This window comes from Suncus etruscus, chromosome 5 (genome assembly GCF_024139225.1).
Source record: "Suncus etruscus isolate mSunEtr1 chromosome 5, mSunEtr1.pri.cur, whole genome shotgun sequence".
Lineage (NCBI taxonomy): Eukaryota > Metazoa > Chordata > Mammalia > Eulipotyphla > Soricidae > Suncus > Suncus etruscus.
In genome coordinates this window covers 88,731,737-88,752,936 of record NC_064852.1, presented here as the reverse complement: position 1 = coordinate 88,752,936, position 21,200 = coordinate 88,731,737, and the positions used below count along the sequence as shown (strand labels likewise).

Here is a 21,200-nt window from a genome sequence, read left to right as displayed (position 1 = left end):
AAAAAACTAGAACAGGGCTTCCACATGACCCAGCAATTCCACTTGTGACTTCTGACCCAGCCACTCATTCCACTTCTGGTCCCCAATGTCAATTTAGAGAAGAAGAAGAAAAAAAGACATCTGCACTTCTCTGTTCATTGCAGCACTATTCATAATAGCCTCCCCAAATCTGGAAACCATCCAAGGGGTCCAAGATGAGATGACTTGGAGAAAAAGAAACAGGGGTCCACATGCCCATTTGCTGTAGGGCATCTGTTTCCCCAAAGTCACACCCAGGCCACCTTTGTCATCCTTTGGACACCTCTGGAGGTGTGGTGGGCGGTAGCGGTAGACGGCTCTACAGGCGGCCCTGCACCAATCCCGGGGCAGCTCCAGCTCACCTGCCGAGCAGGTGCTCTCCGCGCGAGGCGTGGCCGCGGCGGGTGGGCGGGCCCAGGGAAAGTGAAGCTCCAGGCGCACGGCCCCCGCCGCTCAGCTCCGTCGCCGCGGTGGCTGCCGGGATGCGCTGCAGCGAATGGTCGCGCCGGGCGCCGCTCTGAGTGACCTTTCACCCGCGCCCAGCGGTCCCGGGCGGCGGCGGCACTAGGCGGCACTAGGCAGCACAAGGCGGAAGCCATGGCGGAGGCGGCGGCGGCGGCGGCGGCTGCAGGCGGGACGGGCGCGGGCGCGGGCGCGGGCTGCGGATGCGCGGCGGCCCAGGATCTGGAGCCCGAGCGGGCCCGCGCCGGGCGGAGGCTGCGGGTGCTGTCGGGCCATCTGCTGGGCCGGCCTCAGGAGGCTCCGAGCGCGCAGGAGTGCAAAGCGCGCAGAGCCGCCTCGGCGGCCGCCCCGGACCCTCCCGCCCCCGCCGCCGCGCACGAGTCGGGCACCATCCCCAAGAAGCGGTGAGCGCGCGGCGGCCGGGCCTGGGCTGGAGGGCCGCCCGCCCCGGGAGGTGGCCTGGAGTAGCGGACGGAGGGAGCCGGCGCTGTCAGGCGGGTGGCGTGGGAGGCCCAGGCTCGGGACCGCCGGTGAATTAGGAGCCTTAAGGCCGGGGTCGGGACCTGGGCTCTGCCTGCCTGTCACTCGAGTGTCGGGCTGGAGGCTGCAGGTCTTGCTCGGGCCGGGAGGGACACTCTGCTGCGGCCCTGGAGAAGATGGAAGTTGGCATCAGCTGATGGCCCCGAAGGGTGTTTCCTGGGGCGCGCTTGGCTTGGCGTGGCCTCGAGAGTCAGTGGAGGGTTCTTCTTGGAAGGAAGCGGGGAGGAAGGCCAAGCAGTGGGTGAGAAGCTCTCCACGGTGGTGGACACTGGTTTGTGATTTGGGGTGTGGGTTGAAACAGAAGGCTAGGTAGGGGAGAGGAGAGGGGAATGTTGTGTGTGTGTGTGTGTGTGTGTTAGGTGAAAGGACACGTGTGTGTTGTGTATGTGTGTTAGGAGAGGGGACGAGTGTGTGTGTTAGGAGAAAGGACACGTGTGTGTTGTGTGTGTGTGTTAGGAGAGGGGACGAGTGTGTGTGTTAGGAGAAAGGACACGTGTGTGTTGTGTGTGTGTGTTAGGAGAGGGGACGAATGTGTGTGTTAGGAGAAAGGACACGTGTGTGTTGTGTGTGTTAGGAGAGGGGACGTGTGTGTGTGTGTGTGTGTGTGTGTGTGTGTGTGTGTGTGTGTCCCTTTCCCCCTGGACATGGGTGTTAGAAAAGGGGATCTTGACTTAAGTCTTCTTGAGGGAAGTTTTAAGCTCTTGCTAGGAGCCCCACGGAGAAACTGCCTTCTGAGTCCTGCATACACTTTGAGAAAGAAATGTTCACGGTCATTTTTATATTCTAGGAACCAGAGATTAAAGCCAATCTGTTCTTTTAGCTCCGCCCTGGGACTAGAACTAGATTTAGGGACAGTTATCGCCTACTTCGCAGATAGGCATCTTGGAAGCCTGTTGCATGCCTGCCAGGCACATTGGCAAGTTAAATTTGACAAGTACATCTGAGTGATGCACTTGGCCGGGCCAAGTGCTAAAGTTGTTTTTGTAAAGATGAATGGGTTCATCCTCATCCCCATCCCTTTGGTTTTGGGGCTACAGCTGGCTTATTCCTGATTCTGTATTTAAGGATCACTCCTTGTGGTGCTTGGGGTCCATGCAGGTACCATAGATTGAACTTGGGTTTGCAGTATTCAAGGCAAGCGATCTACCTGTTGTATTCTCTCCATTCCGAATCAATTCATTTTTTAGTGGAACATTCTGGATTCTGTCCTTTCTACAAACACACTGCATTAGACTAGTAGGGAGGATTTTAAGAAACATGGTTTCCAGAACTGATTTTTCGCTTAAGAAAAAGTTGTGTGACAAGAAGCCTAGCTAGTGACCCAAGTAGATGGCCACCTAAAACAGTTTTAGACTTCTTAGGAAGACTTCCCAGAGTAAAGATTTAGTAAATCTTGAGATTTTTTTTTGTTGGAATGAGCTTGATATAGGGGAAAGTATTCTTGGCAGTGAGAGGCAACCAGGATCTGCTGGGAGTTATATATGCAGGAAGGAGTGTGAATTGTTAGAAAATGAGAGTGAGAGACAGCATTCTTGTTGGCAGAATTTTTTTGGTGCACAAAATCTGAGTATCTTTGCTTTTAACAAAGGAGAAGTTGGGGCCTAAGCAATTGCATTTGCTTAAGGCAATTGCATTTGCTTTGTGTGTAGCTGGTTCAGGTTGAATTCCTGGCAACCCTTATGGTCCCCTAAGCACTGCCAGGAATGAGTGATTTCTGAGCAGAGCCAGGACTAACCTCTGGGCACTTCAGGGTGTGCCCCTTCAACAAAACCCCTCATAAAGAAAGGGCATGTAAAAGATTGAGTTGAGTTGAAGAAGGTTAAGAAGTTTAGCATATAAAAGCAAGGAATGTAGAACTGAGTTTGAATTTTCACTATGCAATTCCAGTTGCATGACCTTGAACATTAACACCTCAGTTCCCTCATCTGTGAAAATGAGGACAGTAATTCTTGCTTTGCATTGTTATTCTGAGAATCGAAAAATAGGGTTAGGTGATCAGTTGCTTAGCCCAGAGATGGTAAATGCATTTTACATTGAGTCCAAAGATGGACAACAACTAGGAGACCAGTCTCTGAGCTGTGATCCTGAACTGAGACATAATATGGAGAGTATACAAACTATTTGAAAAATTCTAGGAGTGAATTCTTCATTACTCCAATACTGAGTTCTTGGTGGGAGTGTCAGAAGTAAAACCTTGGTTTCTAGCTTCATTTGATGTTATAGTAGCTATCCTTGAATTTAAATCTTTAACTTCTAAATGACTGTATTACTTTTGTGCCTTTATTTGTTTACATTTGTGTGGGATTGTCATTTGTATATAGATAGCCCTTACTCTTAGAACAAAGTAGGGAGGGCAGGTGTTCCTTGTGGTTAGATTTAGGAACCTTACTCTGTTGCACTGGTTTTCAACCTTTTACTCAGCAGATAGTGAAAATGTAAATATTTCATGGACCACAAGGGCAGACATTACACGTTAAACAGTATTTTGTGTATTTGTTTTAAAATTTAATGTTATAAAATAAAAACTTTGTCTAGGCACACAATACTTCAGCAGCAATAATGTTTTTGTGGGTTTGCAGGAAATTAATTTAGGTTGGTGAGCCCATGGGCCAACTGATTAACTTTATTGGTCTGTGCTTTTAGAGAAAAATAGGTATGCCTGTAAGGCACACTGGGGTAATGGGTAACGGCTGAAGGTAACTGGTCTGTGAGTAAGACTACCTTTTTGGCTCCTCCAAAGACTGGAGACACCACTGTGACTTGTCTGACTTGTAGGGGGGCAGAAAACTGGTCTTTATTTCAAGGATTTTAGTACAACTAGTGATCCATGACATCCCAAATGGTCCTCCAAGCTCGCCAGGAGTGATTCCTGAGCACTGCTGGATGTTGTCCCAAAAGAAATAAAAAATGGCCATCTATTTTAAATGGCAGATTGACTGGTTAAGAGTTTATATTCAGGGCCCGGAGAGATAGCACAGCGGCGTTTGCCTTGCAAGCAGCCGATCCAGGACCAAAGGTGGTTGGTTCGAATCCCGGTGTCCCATATGGTCCCCCGTGTCTGTCAGGAGCTACTTCTGAGCAGACAGCCAGGAGTAACCCCTGAGCACCGCCGGGTGTGGCCCAGAAAATAAAAACCAAAAAAAAAAAAAAAAAGAGTTTATATTTAAGTCAGTGAGAATCGCATATAGCCAAGTATTGGGCACAAAAGTGGTTATTTTATTAAAGTAACCAATATTTTATTTGTGGAAGTGGAAATAAAATGAAGGAGAGGGTGCTGACAGGTCATTGGGGGATCTTTGGCTTGTAAGTCATTAATTTATACATTTATTCATTGTTCAGTCACTTGTTCATTCGTGTTTGTTTAAGTGCTTGCTGTGCACGTTGTGCTAGTAAGCAAAAATTCTGCCCCTTTTGAACTTATACTAATTTGAAATAAAGAACATGAACAAACAAGTCTGCAGTATATCAAATGATGATACATACAGTGAGAAAAATGAAGCATCTGAGGTTAGTAGGTGATGGAGAAACCTTGGAGAAATTAAACTGGGAAGAGATGTGATTAGGTTGTTGACTTAGGTTTGAAAGAAATCACTGCAGTAGCAATGTTTAGAGTAGATTGACAGAGGATGCGGATGAGCATAGTTAAGTCAGTTAGAATACTGGTATTAGACTGGTGTGAAAAGGTTGCAGATGACCAAATTAGCTTGCTTTAGTTCAACAAGTGAGAAATAATGAAGGATTAAAACAAGAGGATAGCATGATAGCAGTGGGAATGGAGTGTTGGAAGTTAATGTGTTGGTCATACTTTAAATAATGTGACTAAATTCCATTAGAATTTAAAGGCGGGGCCCGGAGAGATAGCACAGCAGAGTTTGCCTTGCAAGCAGCCAATCCAGGACCAAAGGTGGTTGGTTTGAATCCCGGTGTCCCATATGGTCCCCTGTCCATGCCAGGAGCTATTTCTGAGCAGACAGCCAGGAGTAATCCCTGAGCAGTGCTGGGTGTGGCCCAAAAACCAAAAAAAAAAAAAAAAAAAAAAAAAGAATTTAAAGGCGATGTAATAGAAATAGGGTCAGAAAGATATCACAGAACTACTTACCTTGCATGTGGCCTCCTCAGCCATGATACTAGTTCTGGACCTGGCAACTGCATATGGTCCCCCCACCATTGTCAAGGGTGACTCTTGAGAAAAGAGCCAGGAATAGCCCCTGACCACCTCCAGGGTGTCCTCTCTCTCCTACTGCCCCAAACAAAAACAGATAGATTGAACCAGGATGACAAGTCTGAAAAATGTGGGCATTTAAGATGTTAACAGTCCTAAGTATGTTGTATTTATCTCATGATCTATGGGATGATCCTAATCACTCTTATTCAGAAACATATATTCTCGTATCTGAAGTTGCTGAGCAGTGTTTTAAGGGTGACAACTTGCCTTTGAACTCTTTCTTTTTTCTTTAAATGCATGTTATGACTGAGGTTTCTTTTGACCTCATGTTGGAATGTAGTTCTAGGTTCTTAAAAACTAAATAACCATTGGATTGAATATATAATACTTTATATCTTAGATTTGGAATTTTTAAAAAGATTACTAGGAATATAGAAGGGAAAAGTCCTTCTTTGTTGACATCATCCCTCCATAGTGATTAACATCTTTCCAGTTGTAACTGCTTTGACATTAACTTCATTGTGGTTTGCATTAGTGAGAATTATTTTTTGGCAATTTTTATAGAGGCTATAGATTCTGGCTTAGAGCAAAAAAATATGATTAAGAATTGCTTAAAGTACTTGATTTATTCTTGTCACTTATACAATTTCATGTAAATAAAATTACTTAACATTTACCTGAAGTTTTGAAACATATTTTCTTTTTTTTTTTTTTTTTTGGTTTTTGGGCCACACCCTGTGAGGCTCAGGGGTTACTCCTGGCTATGCGCTCAGAAGTTGCTCCTGGCTTCTTGGGGGACCATATGGGACGCCGGGGGATCGAACCGCGGTCCGTCCTAGGCTAGCGCAGGCAAGTCAGGCACCTTACCTCCAGCGCCACCACCCGGCCCCTGAAACATATTTTCTAAAAGGAAATAAAGAACTGAATTAACTTTTTTCCTCATCATTTCATTTTGACTAGATGTGTTTTGGGGAATTTTTATTTGGTTCTCTTTTTTTATTTTTTTATTCTTTGAGTTCCTTTTTTTTTTTTTTTTTTTTTTTGGTTTTTGGGCCACAGCTGGCGGTGCTCAGCGGTTACTCCTGGCTTTCTGCTCAGAAATAGCTCCTGGCAGGCACGGAGACCATATGGGATACCGGGATTCGAACCAACCACCTTAGGTTCTGGTTCGGCTGCTTGCAAGGCAAACGCCACTCTGCTATCTCTCCGGCCCAAATTCTTTTGAGTTCCTTAAACATCCTCAACATTTCTTCTGACTCTGAGTTCAGGGTAACCACATAGTTTGGTAGGCCTGAAATCAGATAATGGAATTATGCAATGTTTACATTGACTTTTTACTTTTCTCCCTTCAGTATTATGTTTTTGATAATTATTCATCCAGATTGTTACATCTACATTTTTTGAGGGTTTGGGCCACAACCAGCAGTGCTTAGGCGTTAGTCTGGTTCTGTGCTCAGAAATCGCTCCTGGCAGATATACTGACTTTTTTTTTCCACACTCGTTGATGTACAGGGGTTACTCCTGGCTATATGCTGAGAAATCACTCCAGGCTTGGGGAGACCATATGGGACGCCGGGGGATCGAACCGCAGTCCATCCTAGGCTAGCACTTGCAAGGCAGATGCCTTACTTCTAGCGCCACAGCTCTGGCCCCTCTTTACTGACTTCTATAGTAATTCTTCACTTAATGTTCTTGGAAACAGTAACATATAATGAAACCAGTTTTACCATAGATAACTTGGTATAAACAAGATATCATGTAGCTTATTTTGGGTGACAAGATCATTGCTAAATTTCTGAAGAGCCAAGCCATTTCTGGCATTAATCAATCATCTTTATGTATGCATTCATTTTCCATCATCTTTCAGTTGAGAGTTGCAGGTGGCTGGAGCCAATCATGGTATTATACTGGTAGTTGCCTAGTAGGATGCCTTTCAGGGCAGGGCTTAATCAAACATGCTCATATTCATATTAGGAACAAGTGAGTCACACATGAACCTAACATGCACATGCTTCAGAGATGGAAAGAGTACCCAGGCCAAACTCCACAGACTTGATATTTGGTGAATGACCCTGGCCAAAAATTGATTTTTTTTCTTATTATCACTGTTACAACAAAATGTCATTTAATGAAAAACTGTTTTTGAGGACTTGCTGTATTCCAGTGGGCAGATAAGCAACATTCAATTATTTATGGGCATTTCAGTGATTGCCAGTCTTAGGTTTGAATTTGGGGGGTGTGGTGTTTGGGCATTAAAGTCTTTTTTGTTTTTTTAAGAGTCTTTTTTTTTTCTATTTTGACTGAAGTGCATTACACAGAATTATTTACGGTACATAGTGACAATGAATGAAGGGCATTTCCACCACCAGTGTTGTCCTCCCTCCCCTTCTGTTCCCAGCATGTCTCCCATATTTCCCTCCTTTACCCCCCAGAATACTAGTGTAACTGGTCTCCACTTTACAGCTTGTTGTAGATTGGGTATCTGTTCTGTCATTGACTTTGGGTTTGGTGTTCCAGTCTGGTCATTTTTTATTTGCATTACATGTTCATATGACTGGTCCTGGTATTATCATTTTCCCCCTCAATTTATGAGGCTGAATGATTCAAGTTATGCTATTCTGTTGGAGATAAAAAGGTTAAGGAAAAGAGAAGAAAAATTTGGTATCAACTACTAAAAAAAAAAAAATCACCAAATAATATCCACAAGAGTGAAAGAGAAAGAAAAAAGTGGAAGAAAAAGTAGAAGGAAAATAATGTCAAAAACAAACAAAACAAAACAAAACAAACAAAACAAGAAAAAGGAATGCTGGAGTGGTAGGGTTTGGGGTTCCCCCCACTTTTTTTTTTTGCATAGGCACAGTAAATATTGGGGAAGGAAGGAAATACCCGTGGCCTAAGAGATTCAGGGTTTCTCTACTCTTGAAGCATACTGTCATGGGACCAACTACTGGCTCCATACATACTCATTGCCATATCCCAGGGTTGTTTTTTTTTTTTTTTTTTTTGTGGTGTCAGGAAACTTTCTTCTTGGTTGTGGATGAGAAAATTAGGCCACTGTAGATAGCAATCTTGGTATTTGCGTAGGTACTAGGACAAGGCCTAGGATAGAGTCCTTATGGTTCTAGTGGTTCTGTTCCATCATTGTTGGTGTGTTCAGTTTTCTGTATCATGTGCTCCAATTTTTTACTCGTTTTCTAAGCCGAAGTCTAGGAAATTATGGTTTCAAAGGTTCTGCTCAGTCTCTGTACTAAGAAATCTTGATTTTTGTAAGAGTCCTGGGCTACAGCCTAGGGTAGGATTTTCCTTAATAGTCTCAAGGTAAGTTCTGCCCAGTCACGGTTGTCAAAGTCAGTTTTCTGTAGTTAGTGCTCTTATTTTACATAGTTCAAAGAATGATACATCTTCTGATTTCCACTTAGTGTTAGTGGGCATTAAAGTCTTATCCACTGAGTTAAATTCATTTTTCCTTCACAGTCTCTTTTATATTCTTTTTGTGCCTTAAGCATTTATTGCTGGTTACTTGTGTTCCAAGTTCTTAGACATCAAAATGAACAAACTAGACAAAGATCTCTTACACAGAGGAACTTACATTCTAATGGGTGAAGTGGATAGTTGAATAAATTATGTTAAAAGTGTGTTGGATGGTGATAAATTATAGAAAAAGGAAAAAGTGGAATAGGGTAAAGCAGCGTGTTTCAGACAAGATGTCACAGGAGATCTCACATTTTCACAAAGAGAGTATCTATCTTCTAGTTGAATTTGTTTCAAGCAAAGTAGTGTAAAATATTTTAAGGGTATACAAACATGGGGCATATTAGGAAAGTAAAATGGAATTTAGGGCAGATAAAATCAGTTCAAATCCCTGTATAAACTATACATTTTAAACCCAGCTTCTAATTTATTTGTCTCCAGCTATTTTAGTCAGTCTTATATTCAGGCTATATTTTTAGCTTCTGCACCTTTTCCTCCTGTCATTCTGTAGAAAACTTTTGCTTGTTTGACACTAAACTTAATGGTATACTGTTTTATGATCATTGTTTTTTGAGAGTTGGGGTTAGGGTTATTGGTCTGTTGTCTCTTGCCTTTCTACCATGATTTGTCATAAATGTGGGTCTAAAATACTGTTAAGTACCATGTGATATATAATTAACAGCTAGACCTGGGACCTGTAGTTCATTTAAGTCAGCTACATACTCTTACCATCTCCTCACCTGTTTGAAACTTCATCTATCAAGTTCCCTGGCAACTTATTCAGTGTTTTTTTTTGTATGCTAAACACTGGAAGATTAGCCTCTTGATGGTTTTCAGTGAAAGTACGAGTACAGTAACAGGAATGCAAAGGAATTTTCTTAAAAATAATTAGAAGTGTGGGCCTGCCCAAAAAACACCTGCCCAGCAATACTCAGGGGACTTCACTCAGAAATTACTCCTGGTAATTTTGAATGAGGCCTTTCTCTGGGTGGGGAACAGGGAAGTTCCAGTTCTAATTTCCCTCTACCAAGTTTGAACTAACAGGATCTCCTCTCCTCTCCAGCCTTCCCTCAGTCTCCTTTTAGGTTCCAGTGCCACCACTGTTCATCTGCTCTTTGGGGCCAGTCAGGTTGGTGCTGGGGAGGAAATAGGGAACTTCACTCTTAATCCCTTCCACCAAATACCAACAGGGCTGTCTTTTTTTTTTTTTTTTTTCCCAGCAACCTTTCTTCCTTCCTATCAGTCCTCATTTCCCCAAACTATGCGGTCACTGGTATGTCCACATGAAAGTCATTTCAATTTATATAATAGACTTCTTGCAGATTGTATCTAGCACTTCTTTCAACAGCCTGAGAAATCCAGGACTCCAAATCAATAAATGCAAAGTTCAGTGGGGAAGCTAAAGAAGACATCTACTTGGGGAATATGGAAAGAAATCCTGGCAAATCTCCAAGTTCACACAAACGCCTGAACCTTATAGATGAGGACCTAAAATCAACACTTAATGGTTTATCAATGGAAATCAAGGAGTCACTAGCCTGTGAAATTAAGAAATCTATAAATGAACAATTCAACCAACTCAAAGAAGAACTCTTTCAAAAGATGAGAGAATCCATACAAAAGGAACTTAAGCATGTTAGCAAGCCATAATAGAATTACCGTATTTGCCGGCGTATAAGACGACCCTTCAACCCATGAAAAACTTCCTAAAAGTCGGGAGTCATATTATATGCTGGTATACGGCATGCTGAAACTTGTTCCAGCTTCAGGGACGAGTGATCCGCACCCCTCTTACTTTTAAGAAGTAACTTACTTTTAAGACTTTTAGGAAGTTTTTCATGGGTTGAAGGGTCATCTTATATGCCGGCAAATACGGTACATAGGTGGAGAATCATGTAGATGAACTTGAAGACAAATTACAAGCTAGCTGGGATAAAGAAGTCAAAAAAGAAAGGAGAAACAAAACTTTGGAAAAAATGTAATGCACTTAATGAACAAAGACAGGAGAAATAATCTGCAAATTGTAGGAATTCCAGAAGGGGAAGAATATGGGAAAAGGGAAGAACAAGTAGTGAGGGAGATAATAGCAGAGAACTTCCGCACCATTGGGAAAGAGGTTTCTCTACAAATCCCTGAGGCAAAAAGAGTACCAAACAAAATACACCATACCAGAATACCACCAAGACATTTGGTAATTCAAATGGCAAAAAACAAAGAAAGAGATCAACTCTTTAAAGCAGTAAGGGGGGAATAACCCTCAAGTAAAAGGAAACAAGAATCAAACCAGATCTTCCATTTGAAACAATCCAGGCAAGAAAAGAGTAGAATGACAAGTTCAAACTACCGAATCAAAGAAACTTTCAACCTAGTGTCCACTACCCAGCAAAACTCTCATTTACATGGGAGGGAAGGTTAAAAGCATTCTCAGACAAAAAAGAACACACAATATTTGTGCTAACCAAACCGACCCTAAATGAGCTACTCAAAGAGCAATTACACAAACGAAATCTCCAATTGTAACAACAATCCTACACAATATAATGGCACAATAGCCCTTTCTGTCAATAGTTTCCTTAAATGTCAATGGATTAAGCTCTTTCATCAAGAACAGATAAAACTGTTTAGTTTGAGCAGGTGTCCAGTCAACTGCTCTTTATAGATGCCTATTATCCACAGAAATGGGTACAGAATGCATTTGGAAGACATGAACTCCCACTACAGTGCTTGCTATAAGTAGTTTTAATGCCTTAATTTACTATGTTTATAATAACTCCTTGCTCATTTTGTACACAGTGGTACTTGGAGATACAAGTTGGTCACTCTAGTTCCACATTAGACACTGAAGACAGAGCTCATGATAATTCCATGACAAAAATTCATTCATTTTCTACTTGCTTATGCCTGCTAAAATAATCTAATGTTTTTGTCCACAGATAGCAATGGGATATGCAACTATATGCCATGAACTCCTATTTCAGAGCTAATTCATTGAATGTGTATTGTAATCTATTTTAAATTCTAGGTAGTTTAACATTATACCATTATGCTCATAATTTTATATTGCTTTTAGGAAAGGAAACTGGATGCTCAAGACACACTAGACAATATTTCATGGTATGTCCTCTTACAGTGCTCATTACCATATCACTTAGTTTTCTAGACTTGAAAATTATGATTGTTTTTAAGAATGCTCTATACACAATCTAACCCAAGAAGCCTTTCTTCAGTAAAGTTTTCCTTCACCAATCTTGATTGGCCTAGAACAGTGGTCCTCAAACTATGGCCCGTGGGCCACATATTGTATTTGTATCTGTTTTGTTTCTTCATTGCAAAATAAGATATATGCAGTGTGCATAAGAATTCGTTCATAAGTTTTGTTTTTACTATAGTCAGACCCTCCAATGGTCTGAGGGACAGTGAACTGACCCTCTGTTTAAAAAGTTTGAGGACCCCTGGCCTAGAAAATGGAAAACCTTCCCATCTGATTTGCTGGCTTTATGTATTTTTTAAATGTTCTGTACCATTTTACTTGGGTCAGCTTTTCAGCTATAACCCATGGATCGATCCTCAGTGTCTATGTTTGCTTATGAATGTATGTATTGACTATCTTAGTTTCTGTTTAATGTCCATCTGTAATATATGGTATATAATGTCTATGTTGTACTTTGTCTTTCCCCCTGTCATATATAACCTCTTATTTCCCCTTTTGCTTACCACCTTAAAATTCTTTTCTAGGGGCTAGAGTGGTGGCGCTAGAGATAAGGTGTCTGCCTTGCAAGCGCTAGCCTAGGATGGACGCAGTTCGATTCCCTGGCATCCAATATGGTACCCCTAAGCCAGGAGCGATTTCTGAGTGCATAGGCAGGAGTAACACCTAAGCATCAACGGGTGTGGCCAAAATCAGAAAATTCTTTTCTAGACCTTCACTCTCTCACCCCCCATCTGTTCTTCCCCCCCATTTAACCCTTTTTTTACCCTCAGTTGTTAACTCCTCTTAAAGCAGAATATTCCCCTCCCCACTCCAACCAGTTGCCAACCAGTTCCCAAAGTGACAGTTACTCAACCTGAGAAAAAGCTGATACTCTGCTGCTACTGATTTGCTCTCTGTGGCCCCTTTTCCCCACCTCTCTTCACTGTGGACTTTTCGACTTTTCTTTACTTTTCTTTTTTTTTTTTTTTTTTTTGGTTTTTCGGGCCACACCCATTTGATGCTCAAGAGTTACTCCTGGCTAAGCGCTCAGAAATTGACCCTGGCTTGGGGGGACCATATGGGAGGCTGGGGGATCGAACTGCGGTCCTGATCCTTGGCTAGTGCTTGCAAGGCAGACACCTTACCTCTAGCGCCACCTCACCGGCCCCACTGTGGACTTTTCTTGCTACCCGAGTTGGTTTCTGAGAAGCCCTTGCTCGAGAACATTTCCTGATATGTGACTGCTGGGAGTTATTTTTTAGATTTTACAAGACCAAATCACAGGTAGAAGCTGTGCTCTGGATTTTAAACCTCCACCCCCTACCCAGACTATTTCAAAAGACTTAAAGGGGACATGTATAGATATAAACCTTATTGAATATCTTCTTATGTAGCAGCAATTTTTCCCATTTTTGGGGGATCTGTTTAGTAGGGAATTCTAGTAGATAAGTTGGCCTAGTTTATATTTCATGTTAGAACCAGGTTATGGGGCTTGTTGGGCTGTTACCTCTGCCGCATATGCTCCAGTAATACCTGTGGCATTGTTCCTTTTTGCATAAGCACATTAAAATGGGAAATCTTATGTGTGCAAACAAATTCTTATCTAATAGAGATAGGAACACATACATTTTATATTGCAGTGGGGCCTTATACCCTGAACACTTGTCATAGTGACTTGCTTAGGCCTTAGATCAGGGGTCTTCAAACTACGGCCCGCGGGCCACATGCGGCCCGCAGAGGAGTCTGATCCGGCCCGCCAGCAGTGAGTGCTGTTTGGTTGCCAATATACCTGCCAGCATATACACTCAGTGTCACGGTTTCTCAGGGATGACGTCAACCGCCTCCGCCCACAGCATGTTGTGTGCTGGGAGGGTGGGCGTGAGGGTGGTGTCGAGAGGGACACTGATGCGCCCTTGCGCCTGGTGCTTGGCGTGCGCGTTGCTGATAACGTCACTGGAGGGCGCCGGACGCCGCATGGCGAGGAGTACCACATGTGGGTGACTATATGATGTAAAAAAGGTGCCTGCTCCACCCCCAGGCAACGTGGTGTCTGTGTGCTGTGCCTGCCTGTCAGTGAGGTTTTCCTCCACTCCCTCCACTGCCAAAGGTCAGTCAAAAGTGCCATAGAAATAAATTTTTGCCAGATGGGGGGTTCTGCCCGATTGGGCTGTGGGTGACTCATATGAAAATTCCCCTTTGGGGGTGGTGAGGCATTCAGTGCTGAAATCAAAGTTAGGGGGTGGGCAGTGATTGGGAGGTTAGGAGTTCGGTGCTGAATTGCCCATGTGGAAAATTAGGGGTTCGATGCTGAAGCATTTTAAAGGGGTTACATTGAAAATTTTATATGCATTTTGCAATTCCTTTTCAGTGTTCACATGCTGATTCCGAACATATCAATTTGTGCATTATATAGGGAGATATAACTGAACTATCAGGGACTGAGCTGGTCTGCTTAGAAAAGCCTGCAAGGGGTAAGTGTTCACATCAGGGACTAATGGGGGTTCATACACTGTGTGTATATATACACACATATTTGTATTTCACTAATATCAGTTTGAAATCCCTAGGAAACAATGATGTCAAGAAAAGAAAAATTGACGGCGAGTGTAGGATATTCAAAAAACAGTGGACTAGGGGCCCGGAGAGATAGCACAGCGGTGTTTGCCTTGCAAGCAGCCGATCCTTGGACCAAAGGTGGTTGGTTCGAATCCCGGTGTCCCATATGGTCCCCCGTGCCTGCCAGGAGCTATTTCTGAGCAGACAGCCAGGAGTAACCCCTGAGCAATGCCGGGTGTGGCCCAAAAACCAAAAAAAAAAAAAAAAACAGTGACTTATGATTACTTTTTTATGCGGTACAAAGAAAAAGCTGTGTGTCTGATATGCCAGAATATAGTTGCTGTGTTCAAAGAATACAATTTGTGACGCCACTATCAAACTCAACATAAAGATAAATATTACTACTGAATCATACACTGACGACTCAGCAAAATACTTTTGTGAAGCAGAAGCAGTTAAATACTTCCTCACTGTGAGCAAGTTTTCAAGTTGCCAAGCTAATAGCGCGCAATGGTAAACCATTTGTGGAGGGAGAATTTGTTAAAGAATGCCTTATTTCTGTTGCCAAAGAGATGTGTCCAGAGAAGGCTGATTTATTTAGTACAGTGAGCCTTTCAGGAGTTACAATGACACGAAGGATTGAAGAAATGGGAGAAAATTTGCTGCACCATTTGCAAAACCCCACAAAGAAACTTTGCTATTTTTCCTTGGCACTCAACGAAAGCAATGATGTTCGTGATTCTGCCCAACTTCTCATTTATATGTGTGGGACAAATGAGTATTTTGAAGTCACAGAAGAGCTTGCTGCACTGCAAAGTATCAAAGGTACAACCACAGGAGTGGATATATTTGAAAAGGTTTGCCAAACTGTGAATGGTTTGGAGCTGGACTGGGTTAAACTAGTCAGTGTAACAACTGATGGTGCTCCTAGCATGGTGGGGTCTAAGAGAGGAGTAATTGCTCACATTAGACAAGAGTTGGACAAACATAACCATCCTCATCCAATTGCCATACACTGCCTCATCCACCAACAAGCGCTGTGTTGTAAATCACTGAAGTGGGACTTTGTTATGAAAATTGTGGTATCTTGTGTTAATTACATTAGAACTCATGCACTAAACCACAGACAATTTCAGGAATTTCTATCTGAGGTAAATGTTGCCCATGAAGATGTTCTGTACCACACAGAAGTCCGTTGGCTGAGTAGAGGGAGAGTTTTGAAATGTTTCTATTACTTACTTCCACAGATTACAGCTTTTCTACTTTCAAAAAACCAAGAAGTACCAGAGCTCAATGATGCAGAATGGAAATGCCACCTTGCCTTTCTGACAGATATAACAGAGCTACTCAATGCGGGGTCCTGAAGCCCCCCCAGGGGGGACCCGGCCAGCAGGAATTAGCTGGGAAGGCTTCTCAGACAACCGCACTCCTATTTTGCTGAGTAGAAGAGCAACCACACCTGTAAAAAATCTGAGAGAGGTTAATAATAAAGACCTAAGGCAATATCTCACTGCTCAAAGGCAATTTTATTTGACTACAGCTCCTTCTTATATAGTGAAGGAGAAGGGGGCAGTACAAAGGTGATGTCAGTCATACTTTTGGCGCGAAGGCCCATACAAGGCAAGGATATATTTCAGGCTTTAAGGAACAAAGAAAGTGAAGCATTCTCTAAATAAGGAAGTGGGCAGTGGGCTAGGGGGGCTGGATGACCTTCAAGCTATGATGAACGTGCTGTTTCCATGGAAATTTCTAGTGTCCTAGCTGCATTCCTAATTGCTTGACTATCAGGAGGTGGTGCAAGATGTGCTTGCCTCAGTGATCTTGAACAGACAATGTAGCATACACTTATTGATAACAGCCTAGTTCACTCCGGAATATAGTTGAGGGAGTAAGACCTCATTTCTGGGAATGGTACCGGGCCGTGTTGCTCTCCTCCGGGCTACAAGATTAATTATCTCTTGCAGCTGCACATTCCTTTCTCTTTGGCCCAAGAACTTACAGCAAGACTGCATGTAGCTTTTAGGTGAAAGGCTGGATTATGGCAGAAAGAACAGCAAAATGGCCTCAAACAAGTCACAGTCCCCAACAACTCAACAGTTTCAATCTGCAACTTCAAGACAAGGGGAAGCTCATCTGTGATATGGCATCACATATGAAAGCATTTGAAGTAAAATTAGGCCTTCTCATCAAACAAGTACAGGAGGGAAACTTCAGTCATCTCCCAACAACTCAAAACCTGTCAGTAGACAAACCATTGGTTGCATTCCCAAAGGAAACATGTCTGGCTTCACAAGAATTGTTGCAAAAGGAGTTTCAATTTAGATTCAAAGAGCTTCATCTCCATGAACAGGACATACAGCTTTTTCGTAACACATTTTCTGTTGAGATTGAAAATGTCCTTACAATTTACCAAATGGAACTGGCTGAACTGCAGAATTGTGAGTCTCTGAAAGACGCATTTAAGTCAAGTAACCTTTTGAATTTCTATGCATCTCTCCCCTCTGAGACATATCCAAATATCAGGAACAATGCACTCAAAATGGTAACCATCTTTGGTAGCACTTATGCCTGTGAACAGACTTTTTCAAGAATGAAACTTCTGCAATCTCCAACCAGATCAAGATTAACTGATGCCCACTTGCATCACTTGTTACGGCTGGCAGTGACAAATATGGAACTGGACATTGACCATCTCATTAGCTAAAAGCAGGCCCACAGTTCTCATTGAAATACTGGTGCGTGATCTGTTTATTTATAAATGGTTTTCATTTTATTTATATAAGATATGTGCAGTGTGAGTAGGTATTAGTAGCTCATATAGTCCGGCCCTCTTGCTCTCTAAGGGACCATAATCCGGCCCCCACTTTAAAAAGTTTGAAGACTCCTGCCTTAGATGATTAGACATTGACTATTCACCCCTGAACCTTGGATACTATCCATAGAAGCCACGGTTTTCTATACTATCACCAGGAATAGAACTTCTACCAGGGAAGGCCCTACAGCTGCCCTGGCATTGACTTATTTCAAAGAGGGTTCTTATGACACCCTGACAACTTGGCAACAGCAACAACCCACTTTCAGGGCAGGGTTCTCTGCATTGCCACCTAATGGTGAGATGAAACCAGAAGACGCTTCCTGTTGCCCTGACTTCGACATAGAATCTGTACAGAAACCAGGATCTCTAACTTCAGTAACCTGAAAGCAACAACTGTGATTGTGAAGAGCTTTTACTGGGGCCACAGAGAAAGACTTTGGGATTGGACAACCTAGTATGTCTGGAGCCTGTAGTTTGTCTTTTGCCAGGATGCTTCATGAGTAACGTCTCCTTGTTTTTAGGCCAAAGGTTTTTCCTTTCTAGTTCTCTCATATTTTGCTTTGCCTATACAAACAAAAATGGCCACACACAGTTTTTTATTGAATTTATATTTTATTATATTTATTTTTTATTGTATTTTTAATCTCTTTAAAAAAGAGCTTACTAAACCTTCTGCTATTGTATTAAAGACTTTATTGAAAATACAATAATTTTCACAAATATACTTGCTACTGAACTTTTTCTTCTTTTTACTTTTTCAATTTATATTTTGTTTTTATTTCTATTTTTTTTAAATAACGTTGCTTTCTGTAATCTTGAAACAAATGTATTGTGATCAGGTATGTCAACTATGTGATGCATTTTCTTTCATTAAAAAAAAAAAAGAAATTTTTCCTGGCTGTGCTTGGTGGACCATCTGGGATTCTGGGGATTGAATTTCAGCCTTACAGTGTTCTAGCACTTATCTTACCATATTTATCAGTTTCCCTCCGCAAATTCCCAGGTTCCTTCCACCTCCAGCCTGCTTCCCATATATATAAATACAAGAGTATTTAGGGATATATATATATATATATACATATATATATGTATATATATATATTTGTTGTTGTTGTCATACCTTTATGCATGGCTGTTATATTCAGGGATGACTCCTGGTGGGCTCAACCATATAAGGTGCCAGATTGAATTTGGGTTGGCCTTATACAAGGCAGGTTCCCTACCCATTGTACTATCTATTGCTATGACACTAAGAGTATTTTTTTTTTTTTTTGGTAAAGGTATTATATAAAATTCTTAATGTGAAAGGGATTAGATAGACCCTAATGGAAATCAATTCTGAGACAAGATCATGAGACCTTGGAAGGTAGGATGAGAGAGTAGGGAGAGATTGTGAGATAATGGTGATGGATTTGTAAAACACTGATCAGAGGGATTAATAAAGTACCTGTGCATGAAATGTAGCAGCTCAACTAAAATAATACTTCAGTACTATTGTCAATGATGATACCAAAATGAGGAGGGCCTGAGAGATAGTACAGGGCTTGAGGCACTTGCCTTGTAAGTGGCTCACCCCAGTTTTCTTCCTGGCACTTCATATGGTCCTCTAAACATTGCTAGGAGTGGACAGACCTAAGTTTATGCCCAAGCAATACTAGCTATGGCCCCGCAAACAAACATTGTATTGAAGCCCCCCCCCCCCACACACACACAAAATTTTTACTCTGAAGGTGAAAATAAGAGCATTTGATGAGAACAGAATCGAAAGTATTAGGGTGAGAATATGGAAAATACAGTAATAGTTTTTAAACTTGATAGGATACTTTTCTGAGTAATGATGGGGCTCTTCAACTATCTGTTCAACTTTTTAAGAAGTCTTATTTTGATTGCTGTAGAATAGAATATCTGGCAATTATTTTCATTGTCATAAAACAAGGGAGGAATAAATAATTTATTTTGAAATGTTACATATTTCAGTTACTTAAAAAAGAAATAGTAGGAAATATAAATAAAGAAAACATCCAAGCTATAATTAGAGATTAGAGGTGATTTTATGATTTGCACGTGTGAAGGCAGACCTCTTAACTATTTTGTGTTATAATTTCCATGTCAAGAAATACTAAAGTACAGCCTCATCAGTGACTCAACAAGCATTATATGTTATGCACTACGGATTTAACCTGAACTGTGCTATATTTGTTCTCAATTATGGTATGTGCTTTACAATGAAACCGTTAGCATTTTTCCTAAGGCATATTTAGAACAGCTTTTAATGGCTCAAAGAACTTTGGAATAGATCTTTCATTTACATTAGTAGTATAGAGGAAAAAATAAAGGATAATTGCTTGTTTGAACTTATATCTCCTTTCAAAGAAGAATAGAAAATGATTGAAATATTGAGATAAAGATTGCCATGGTGTTTGTGTAGATTTATGTCTTACAATTTAAGAAAGTAGCTTTCCAGAAATTCAGGTACTAAAGGAATTTTTTGGGCCTCAGTTGTTAATAGTGAAAATTAGTGTATAATTGTAGGGATCCCTGGAAACTGTTTTAACCCTGTAGAGCTTTGAGAATTGAGAAGGGAGAGTTGAGGTAAATGAGTTAGATGTGTCATTTTTGACAACGACTATTATCAGTAATGAAGCATACAATCTTAGACATTTGACTCCTACTTACTGTTGGTGCAAATCCCTTTATATGAGGTGATATACTTTTAGGATCAAATAATTTTTTTCTCCCAACATATTATTTTGATAATTTTATGTATTTCAGAGTAGTTTTAAAATAAACGGGCTGGAGTGGTAGTACAGCATGTACTACCTGACTTTGATCCCTGGCTTCTCATATGATCCCTTTAGCCCACCAGGAGTAGTAAGTCCTAAGAACAAAGCCAGAATGTTACCTGTGAGCACCACCCCATATAGCCCCCAAACAAACAAAAACCCCAGGAAAAGCAGAAAACAAACCAACATTAGTGCTGCTTAGATTCTACCATTAACTTTTTATTATTCATACTTGTCATATATTTATCTTTATATTCTTTTCTCTAGCCAGTTTTTGTCTTTTATTATTATTAATTTTGGGGCCACAACTGACTGTGTTCAGAGTTTACTCCTGGCTTTACCTTAGGGGTTGCTTCTGGCAGTATTTGGGGGACCATATGGAGTGTTGGGTATTGAACCCAGGTTAGCCATATGCAAGGTAAGTCATTAACTTCTGTACTATCTCTTCAGCCCCTTAAGCATTTTAAAATTGATTGAGATCTATGTTTACAGTGCTGTTAATAAGATTTCTTAGGCATATAATTGTAACACTATATTCATCACCAGCGTTCCCACCTCCTTCTCCCAATGCCAGGAATACCAGTGCCCTTCCACCATAGTTCCTGTCTCCAACTTAATTATGTGTGGGGGTCAGATTTCCTGTTATGTTGCCTTTGGATCTTTGTTGCTATCTTGTTTATTTTTTGTGTCTTATACATTTAAAGAAATCCAGTGGTGTCATTTTGAAATAAAATTTTTATTAGATATCACTCTATCGAGGAGCTCTTTTTTCTTTTTCTTTTTTAAAGAAAGTAGAAAAGTTTATTGGAAAGTAGAAGAGAAATGAAATGGAAAACTCCCCATGAGGGGAGGAGCTTAGTATAGGACTAAGTTTGAGGGGAACTTTTGAATTAATATTTTAACTCTTAAAAGTACTTTGCAGAGTGGCCAGAGAGATAGCATAGAGGTAAAGCATTTGCCTTGCATGCAGAAGGACGGTGGTTCTAATTCCGGCATCCCATATGGTCCCCTGAGCCTGCCAGGAGTGATTTCTGAGTATAGAACCAGGATTAACCTGAGCGCTGCTGCGTGTGACCCCCACACCCCTGAAAAAAAGTACTTCACGGTGGCACAAGTGGTAAGGCGTCTGCCTTGCCCATGCTAGCCTATGACAGACCACGGCTTGATCCCCCGGCGTCCCATATGGTACTCTAAGCCAGG

At 41.6% G+C, this 21,200-nt stretch overlaps 1 protein-coding gene across 1 annotated transcript in view; it reads left to right on the top strand.

Annotated features, from left to right (window-relative positions):
• The first annotated feature begins 514 nt into the window (after positions 1 to 514).
• AGPS (alkylglycerone phosphate synthase) overlaps positions 515 to 21,200 on the top strand; it is a 162,668-nt gene continuing 141,982 nt past the window's right edge. Inside the window, 2 exon segments of the mRNA XM_049773405.1 lie at positions 515 to 592; positions 595 to 884. Of these exon segments, the coding sequence (XP_049629362.1) occupies positions 515 to 592; positions 595 to 884 (368 nt within the window).